At 42.2% G+C, this 10,244-nt stretch overlaps 1 protein-coding gene across 2 annotated transcripts in view; it reads right to left on the reverse strand.

Moving 5' to 3' along the window:
• LOC123492848 (fibroblast growth factor receptor-like 1) overlaps nt 1–9,861 on the reverse strand; it is a 55,528-nt gene extending 45,667 nt beyond the window's left edge. Inside the window, exons 1-3 of one of the 2 annotated variants that reach the window (XM_045226146.1) lie at nt 9,593–9,861; nt 9,353–9,452; nt 3,472–3,587 (exon numbers count right to left, since the gene is read on the reverse strand). In XM_045226146.1, the coding sequence (XP_045082081.1) occupies nt 3,472–3,568 (97 nt within the window). In that variant the 5' untranslated portion in view covers nt 3,569–3,587; nt 9,353–9,452; nt 9,593–9,861. The remainder of the gene's footprint in view (nt 1–3,471; nt 3,588–9,352; nt 9,453–9,592) is intronic. The other variant, XM_045226148.1, reaches the window with a different exon arrangement.
• Between the last annotated feature and the right edge of the window lie 383 nt (nt 9,862–10,244).

Here is a 10,244-nt window from a genome sequence, read left to right on the forward strand (position 1 = left end):
GGATAGAGTTATGGTCAGATTTGCCAAATGGAGGGCGAGGGAGAGCTTTGTATGCGTCTCTGTGTGTGGAGTAAAGGTGGTCTAGAGTTTTTTTTCCACTGGTTGCACATTTAACATGCTGGTAGAAATTAGGTAGAACGGATTTAAGTTTCCCTGCATTAAAGTCCCCGGCCAGTAGGAGTGCTGCCTTTGGATGAGCGTTTTCCTGTTCACTTATGGCCTTATACAGCTCATTGAGTGCAATCTTAATGCCAGCATTGGTTTGTGGTGGTAAATAGACAGCTATGAAAAATATAGATGAAAACTCTCTTGATAAATAGTGTGGTCTACAGCTTATCATAAGATACTCTACCTCTGGCGAGCAAAACCTTGAGACTTCCTTAGTATTTGATTTTGTGCACCAGCTGTTGTTTACAAATATACACAGACCGCCACCCCTTGTCTTACCGGAGTCAGCCGTTCTATCCTGCCAATGTAGCGTATATCCCGTCAGCTGTATGTTGTCCATGTCGTCGTTCAGCCACGACTCGGTGAAACATAAGATATTACAGTTTTAATGTCCCATTAGTAGGATAACCGTAATATTAGGTCATCTAATTTATTTTCAAATGATTGAACATTGGCTAATAGGATTGATGGAAGAGGCAGTTTACTTGCTCGCCGTCGGATCCTTACAAGGCACCCCGACCTACGTCCACGATATCTCCGTCTCTTTCTCCTGCGAATGACGGGGATTTGGGCCTTGTCGGGTGTCTGTAGGATATCCTTTGCGTCCGACTCGTTGAAGAAAAAATCTTTGTCCAATACGAGGTGAGTAATCGCTGTCCTGATATCCAGAAGCTCTTTTTGGTTGATGGCTGCTGATAATGGGCCTCTGTACGCCTATGTAGATATTCCATAAAATAATCAGCCGTTTCCAGCTACAATAGCCATTTACAACATTAACACTGTCTACACCACTGTATTTCTGATCAATATGATGTTATTTTAAGGGACAACATTTTTTGCCTTTCTTTCGAAAACAAGGAAATTTCTAAGTGACCCCAAACTTTTGAACGGTAGTGTAAGTCCAGGGTTCAATCCATCCTCCACCCTCTTGACAAGTGGATTTGTGTCAGACTATGCTGCTGTTTAGGGGCCTTGAGTGGCCAGAAGGTCTTGCTGTGCTGTGAGGTCTCTGGGAGGAGAGGCAATGGGCCATGCCACAAACACTCCCTCACTGACACTGTGCAGTATGCAGCATGTTACTATGTCTCATTTAACGCCAAATAGACTCGTCAAAACCATTTTCAGATTGAGAGGTTAAAGCGCAAGGTGGGTTCTTTGATGTATGTCCAAGAAAACAAAAAGGAAAAAGAACAAACATGGCTGTCGCTGCGTCTGAGAAAGAAACCGTTTCTTCAGAGAGTTCTGTACCACTGAGTGGAAGTACTAATTAAACGACTTCCTATTTATTAGCTTTGGGTACAGTCTGGTTGAATTGGTACTTTAATCTGCTCAGAGCTAGCAATCTCCTAGCCCATCTGAGCATGTCGGTCCGGTCGATGGCTGGCTGGTCCTGGAGCTGTGATAGCCAGGCACAGAGCCATGGACGCTGGGTGAGAATGGCTGAGCACCGGGGCACTGAGCTGGGTTGGGCTGGCAGTGGCAGATAGGCTAGCTAGAGCCTTAGTGTCTGGGGGGAGAGGCTCACTCACAGTCCATGTGGGCTACTTCTCTCCAATCCAGACGTCAAGAAGAGCCAGTGAGAAACAGGAACTATCTCAATGCACCAGGGAGAGGAGGAACAAGAACATTCCACAAACTGGTTGTGTTCACACTTTATCTTTGCTGGCTGGTGTGTGGAGTGTATCTATGCTAGCCCACCCAGTGATGTGCCTGGCTCCTGCATCATTCTTCATTCATTGAGGGCCAGCCAGCATGGAGTTGGTATTTATCAGCGGTAAATTAAATGGCATGCATGCTGCCTGGACTTACTTTTGCGAGCCCTGCTCATAGCACTATTGGGAGTCATAACTATGAATAGTGGAGGATTCATATTGTGAACAAGGGAAAACTGAATTTTGGATTAAACCTACATGATGAAACTGTGAATGCTGTATGATAACAGGTATGTCAAGCACACTCATACACATAAGTAGAAGCCCTTCAAAAACACAAAACTCTCTCTTGTGGGAAATGAAATACATGAATGCATGATGGGAAAGTGACACTGTAAAATCTCAATGAAATTAGGATTGTGAACTCTTGATCTGACCCACCAGAATAACAAGAGATATTTGTATATCAGGCCAGCCAGGGACAATACATAACGGAGACGAAACCAGATAGTCTGCATCCCTCACCTGGATCAAAACCAGCACTTTACAATGAACCCTTTCCCGGACCAAACCTCCCGCATAGCACCTCTTTCTACACAGCCGGAGAGAGACACACGTTTGCCAACGTCCTGGGCTCTGACATGACATTCCTAGGATGACTCAGACAAGGCAGAAAGGAAAGGAGCAATCCAAGGACAACACAGAATGTGTGTTTCCTCCTACCACCCACACACACAGCCCACGTAGACACACGTCCAGCCACACAGTGTGAGAGGAGTGCAGTGAGCAGACGTGGATCAACAGAGAAAACAATGGACTGATTCATCCACAGAGAAAGGTCAAGATCTGATTTGCCCAGCAGTCTTGTGGTTGCCTCTCTCTCTAAATGTCATTGGGTAGCTTTAGTCAGAGCCCACCTGGATGATGATATCAGACTTAAACCCTGAGACACAATAGTGAGAATTCAGTAAGGCCGGTATGTCAACTTTAGAAACATATCACAGGTGTCATACTGAACTGTATAAAAAGGTTTCAAAAAACGGTCAAGAAATCCTTATACCTAATATTGACACTCAAATCAACATTTAGTCAATTAATTTCCACATTAATATCCAAAGGGAATTCAAGTAGGCCATACACATCCAATGAGGTATACTGCAATACAAAATGTAATGTTGCTTCAAATCAAACAAACAATAATCATTCACCTTGGACTATGCTTGTTGTTTCCTGAATGTAGTTTTTATTTCCTGCCATTCTGGGGACATGTCAGTGCCAGTGGCCCTGAGTCTACTAGAGTCAGCAGGGTAGACTAGAGGATCACAGAGGCCAGACCAACAGCATCATTCTGGGGACATGTCAGTGCCAGTGGCCCTGAGTCTACTAGAGTCAGCAGGGTAGACTAGAGGATCACAGAGGCCAGACCAACAGTGTCATTCTGGGGACATGTCAGTGCCAGTGGCCCTGAGTCTACTAGAGTCAGCAGGGTAGACTAGAGGATCACAGAGGCCAGACCAACAGCTCCTCTTCGCTCCATATAAAGCAACACTTGTTCCCCTGGTTTACCCACACAGCCCAGCAGGTGTCATCAGCCATGCATTGATATACGTTAACAGCTTTTCAACTTGGCAAGAGATACAAACGTATGTACCTCTATATTTCTGCAGCGATTCCAAGAAAGGGCATGCTTGCTCTCTGACGGCCTCCTTCCTCCACTGATGCAAACTGGGTTGCTTCAAAAGCCACATTTATGTGCAGCCCCATGGTCTGTAAACACAGCACAGGCCACTCTCTCTGGGTGAGCAGTTATTCATTAAACACATTTACCACTGTGGGGATTTTTCTGTTTCTCTGGACCTTACAGCAAATTTGAATGTGGGATTGGAAGTAGAGTTCACAGAATTGTTAGATAAAAATGTTTTTTTTTTAAATAACCTAAGTATTTGCTCAGAAGAATTAGGTTAAACAAAATAATAATAATTAAAAATATATAAAATACTAAAACATTATATATATAATATAGGCCTATATATATATATATATATATATATATATATACTGAACAACAATATAAATGCAACATTCAACAATTTCAAAGATTTTACTGAGTTACAGTTCATATGAGGAAATCAGTAAATTGAAATAAATTCATTAGGCCCTAATCTATGAATTTCACATGACTGGGAATACAGATATGCATCAGTTGGTCAAAGATATGTTACAAAAAATGGGCCTAACAATGGACCTCAGGATCTCGTCATGGTATTTCTGTGCATTCAAATGGCCATTGATAAAATGCAATTGTGTTTGTTGTCCATAGTTTATGCCTGCCCATACCATAACCCCACCGCCACCATGGGGCACTCTGTTCACAACGTTGACATCAGCAAACCACTCGCCCACACAACGCCATACACATGGTCTGCGGTTGTGCGGCCGGTTGGACGTACTGACAAATTCTCTAAAATGACAGTGTGTATACAGTGGGGAAAAAAAGTATTTAGGCAGCAACCAATTGTGCAAGTTCTCCCACTTAAAAAGATGAGAGAGGCCTGTAATTTACATCATAGGTACACGTCAACTATGACAGACAAATTGAGAAATTTTTTCTCCATAAAATCACATTGTAGGATTTTTAATGAATTTATTAGCAAATTATGGTGGAAAATAAGTATTTGGTCACCTACAAACAAGCAAGATTTCTGGCTCTCACAGACCTGTAACTTCTTCTTTAAGAGGCTCCTCTGTCCTCCACTCGTTACCTGTATTAATGGCACCTGTTTGAACTTATCAGTATAAAAGACACCTGTCCACAACCTCAAACAGTCACACTCCAAACTCCACTATGGCCAAGACCAAAGAGCTGTCAAATGAAACCAGAAACAAAATTGTAGACCTGCACCAGGCTGGGAAGACTGAATCTGCAATAGGTAAGCAGCTTGGTTTGAAGAAATCAACTGTGGGAGCAATTATTAGGAAATGGAAGACATACAAGACCACTGATAATCTCCCTCGATCTGGGCCTCCACGCAAGATCTCACCCCGTGGGGTCAAAATGATCACAAGAACGGTGAGCAAAAATCACAGAACCACACGGGGGGACCTAGTGAATGACCTGCAGAGAGCTGGGACCAAAGTAACAAAGCCTACCATCAGTAACACACTACGCACGCCAGGGACTCAAAATCCTGCAGTGCCAGACGTGTCCCCTGCTTAAGCCAGTACATGTCCAGGCCCGTCTGAAGTTTGCTAGAGTGCATTTGGATGATCCAGAAGAGGATTGGGAGAATGTCATATGGTCAGATGAAACCAAAATATAACTTTTTGGTAAAAACTCAACTCGTCGTGTTTGGAGGACAAAGAATGCTGAGTTGCATCCAAAGAACACCATACCTACTGTGAAGCATGGGGGTGGAAACATCATGCTTTGGGCCTGTTTTTCTGCAAAGGGACCAGGACGACTGATCCGTGTAAAGGAAAGAATGAATGGGGCCATGTATCGTGAGATTTTTAGTGAAAACCTCCTTCCATCAGCAAGGGCATTGAAGATGAAACGTGGCTGGGTCTTTCAGCATGACAATGATCCCAAACACACCGCCCGGCAACGAAGGAGTGGCTTCGTAAGAAGCATTTCAAGGTCCTGGAGTGGCCTAGCCAGTCTCCAGATCTCAACCCCATAAAAAATCTTTGGAGGGAGTTGAAAGTCTGTGTTGCCCAGCGACAGCCCCAAAACATCACTGCTCTAGAGGAGATCTGCATGGAGGAATGGGCCAAAATACCAGCAACAGTGTGTGAAAACCTTGTGAAGACTTACAGAAAACGTTTGACCTGTGTCATTACCAACAAAGGGTATATAACAAAGTACTGAGAAACTTTTGTTATTGACCAAATACTTATTTTCCACCATAATTTGCAAATAAATTAATTACAAATCCTACAATGTGATTTTCTGGATTTTTTTCTTCTCATTTTGTCTGTCATAGTTGACGTGTACCTATGATGTAAATTACAGGCCTCTCTCATCTTTTTAAGTGGGAGAACTTGCACAATTGGTGGCTGCCTAAATACTTTTTTCCCCACTGTATACAGTGGGGAAAAAAAGTATTTAGTCAGCCACCAATTGTGCAAGTTCTCCCACTTAAAAAGATGAGAGAGGCCTGTAATTTTCATCATAGGTATACGTCAACTATGACAGACAAATTGAGAAAAGAAAATCCAGAAAATCACATTGTAGGATTTTTTATGAATTTATTTGCAAATTATGGTGGAAAATAAGTATTTGGTCACCTACAAACAAGCAAGATTTCTGGCTCTCACAGACCAGTAACTTCTTCTTTAAGAGGCTCCTCTGTCCTCCACTCGTTACCTGTATTAATGGCACCTGTTTGAACTTGATATCAGTATAAAAGACACCTGTCCACAACCTCAAACAGTCACACTCCAAACTCCACTATGGCCAAGACCAAAGAGCTGTCAAAGGACACCAGAAAAAAATTGTAGACCTGCACCAGGCTGGGAAGACTGAATCTGCAATAGGTAAGCAGCTTGGTTTGAAGAAATCAACTGTGGGAGCAATTATTAGGAAATGGAAGACATACAAGACCACTGATAATCTCCCTCGATCTGGGGCTCCACGCAAGATCTCACCCCGTGGGGTCAAAATGATCACAAGAACAGTGAGCAAAAATCCCAGAACCACACGGGGGGGACCTAGTGAATGACCTGCAGAGAGCTGGGACCAAAGTAACAAAGCCTACCATCAGTAACACACTACGCCGCCAGGGACTCAAATCCTGCAGTGCTAGACGTGTCCCCCTGCTTAAGCCAGTACATGTCCAGGCCCGTCTGAAGTTTGCTAGAGTGCATCCAGAAGAGGATTGGGAGAAAGTCACATGGTCAGATGAAACCAAAATAGAACTTTTTTGGTAAAAACTCAACTTGTCGTGTTTGGAGGACAAAGAATGCTGAGTTGCATCCAAAGAACACCATACCTACTGTGAAGCATGGGAGTGAAAACATCATACTTTGGGGCTGTTTTTCTGCAAAGGGACCAGGACGACTGATCCGTGTAAAGGAAAAATGAATGGGGCCATGTATCGTGAGATTTTGAGTGAAAACCTCCTTCCATCAGCAAGGGCATTGAAGATGAAACGTGGCTGGGTCTTTCAGCATGACAATGATCCCAAACACACCGCCCGGGCAACGAAGGAGTGGCTTCGTAAGAAGCATTTCAAGGTCCTGGAGTCTCCAGATCTCAACCCCATAGAAAATCTTTGGAGGGAGTTGAAAGTCCGTGTTGCCCAGCGACAGCCCCAAAACATCACTGCTCTAGAGGAGATCTGCATGGAGGAATGGGCCAAAATACCAGCAACAGTGTGTGAAAACCTTGTGAGGACTTACAGAAAACGTTTGACCTGTGTCATTGCCAACAAAGGGTATATAACAAAGTATTGAGAAACTTTTGATATTGACCAAATAACTTATTTTCCACCATAATTTGCAAATAATTCATTAAAAATCCTACAATGTGATTTTCTGGAAATTGTTTTCTCATTTTGTCTGTCATAGTTGACGTGTACCTATGATGAAAATTACAGGCCTCTCTCATCTTCTTAAGTGGGAGAACTTGCACAATTGGTGGCTGACTAAATACTTTGTTTCCCCACTGTATATATACACACTACGGGTCAAACGTTTGGACACACCTACTCATTCAAGGGTTTTTCTTTATTTGTACTATTTTATTTACATTGTAGAATAATAGTGAAGTCATCAAAACTATGAAATAACATATGGAATCATGTAGTAACCAAAAAAGTGTTAAACAAATCAAAATATATTTTATATTTGAGATTCTTCAAATAGCCGCCCTTTGCCTTGATAACAGCTTTGCACAATCTTGGTATTCTCTCAACCAGCTTCACCTGGAATGCTTTTCCAACAGTCTTGAAGGAGTTCCCACATATGCTGAGCACTTGTTGGCTGCTTTTCCTTCACTCTGCCGTCCAACTCATCCCAAACCATCTCAATTTGGTTGAGGTCGGGGGATTGTGGAGGCCAGGTCATCTGATGCAGCACTCCATCACTCTCCTTGGTAAAATAGCCCTTACACAGCCTGGCGGTGTGTTGGGTCATTGTCCTGTTTAAAAACAAATGATAGTCCCACAAAGCCCAAACCAGATGGGATGGCGTATCACTGCAGAATGCTGTGGTAGCCATGCTGGTTAAGTGTGCCTTGAATTCTAAATAAATCACAGAGAGTGTCACCAGCAAAGCACCCCCACACCATAACACCTCCTCCTCCATGCTTTACGGTGTGAAATACACATGCAGAGATCATTCATTCACCCACACCGCATCTCACAAAGACACGGCGGTTGGAACCAAAAATCTCCAATTTGGACGCCAGACCAAAGGACATATTTCCACTGGTCTAATGTCCATTGCTCGTGTTTCTTGGCCCAAGCAAGTCTCTTCTTATTATTGGTGTACTTTAGTAGTGGTTTCTTTGCAGCTATTCGACCAAGGCCTCACACAGTCTCCTCTGAACAGGTGATGTTGAGATGTGTCTGTTACTTGAAATCTGTGAAGCATTTATTTGGGCTGCAATTTCTGAGGCTGGTAACTCTAATGAACTTATCCTCTGCAGCAGAGGTAACTCTGGGTCTTCCATTCCTGTAGCGGTCCTCATGAGAGTCAGTTTCATCATAGTGCTTGATTGTTTTTGCGAGTTCACTTGAAGAAACTTTCAAAGTTCTTGAAATGTTCTGTATTGACTGACCTTCATGTCTTAAAAGTAATGATGGACTGTCATTTCTCTTTGCTTATTTGAGCTGTTCTTGCCATAATATGGACTTGGTCTTTTACCAAATAGGGCTATCTTCTGTATACCCCCCCCACCTTGTCACACCACAAGTGATTGGCTCAAACGCAATAAGGAAATACATTCCACAAATTAACTTTTAATAAGGCACACCTGTTAATTGAAGTGCATTTCAGGTGACTACCTCATGAAGCTGGTTGAGAGAATGACAAGAATGTGCAAAGCTGTCATCAAGGCAAAGGGTGGCTATTTGAAGAATCTCAAATATAAAATATATTTTGATTTGTTTAACACTTTTTTGGTTACTACATGATTCCATATGTGTTATTTCATAGTTTTGATGTCTTCACTATTATTCTACAATGTAAAATATAGTAAAAATAAAGAAGAACCGTTGAATGAGTAGGTGTTCTAAAACTTTTGACCGATAGTGTATATTTATAAAAACAATAATGAGCTAGTGTCTCTGCTTGGAAACAGAGTATGGTCTATGGTGCCATACATAAAGTGTTATATCTATATATATCTAACTGTCAAAAAGCTGAAGTATCACATCCATGTATTATTCACCTTTTCATATGGATATCCATTTTCATATGTATTTGTACATCAATGAGGACAGACAAAACCTGATAATTCTTTCCACATTTCATTTAGGTTATTTGTGACAATGAATACACTGCACAAAGGTAATAAGTTGATCCCTTACCTCTAGCCTCACTTGATGACAGCAGCATAAATATCACTGTACACACAGCCAGACATCCATCCTTAGGGAACATTTTCAGCAACTGCTGTTTAATTTGGTTCTGGGAAAAATTGGCAAAAGATAGAATTTAATGACAAACGTACGTAAGAACCCTGATTGAGTTGACCCAATTACATCTCCACATTTACATAATTGAATGTACAATTTGTGTGAAGAGCGCACATTAGTGGAAACACTCACGTGTTGGGTCTCCTCTGCCAGCAAGATGCTTTCCACAGAACTGATGTAAACACAACTGGTTCACTGTAAAGTCAAGTCTGACGTAATAATCAAATATATTGTACAATAAATTATACCGGTATGGTTATCCTCCACGCAGGAAATTAAGTTATCTTCAATATATCAATGACATCCCGCCAAAATAGTATACGATAGCATAAATATTACAAAAAAATACCACTCCACGCATAAAAGCGAAAGTCCTGTTTTGGGGCGCACTCCTCTCTTCATTCCTGTTGTGCCCTTCTGCATCTCTTTTGCCATGAGGAACAGTATCGGAGTTTTTCCAGGAACAGCTGTGGCATACCATTGGCCAATCGTGGACCGGCTCGAGCTCTGCTACTCATGGGCGCCCCCATCGGGCCGGTTCATACATGTATACAGTATTATACAATACATTCGTCGCATTATCTATATGAAAGCTGTGTACATTTCTCTTGACAGACGCTATAGATTGGTTGTAAAACATTGGATGGTATATTTGAACTCGGAGGGCGCAATTCAGACCGCTAGGTAGTGGCACTCATTTACGAACGCTTGGGTTGCCATACATTTTATTTTTGCTTTCAATAGGACTTTACACAATTTTGAATAGTCTGTTCTGACATTGTCT

Source organism: Coregonus clupeaformis, chromosome 2, assembly GCF_020615455.1.
Source record: "Coregonus clupeaformis isolate EN_2021a chromosome 2, ASM2061545v1, whole genome shotgun sequence".
NCBI classification, from domain to species: Eukaryota; Metazoa; Chordata; class Actinopteri; order Salmoniformes; family Salmonidae; genus Coregonus; species Coregonus clupeaformis.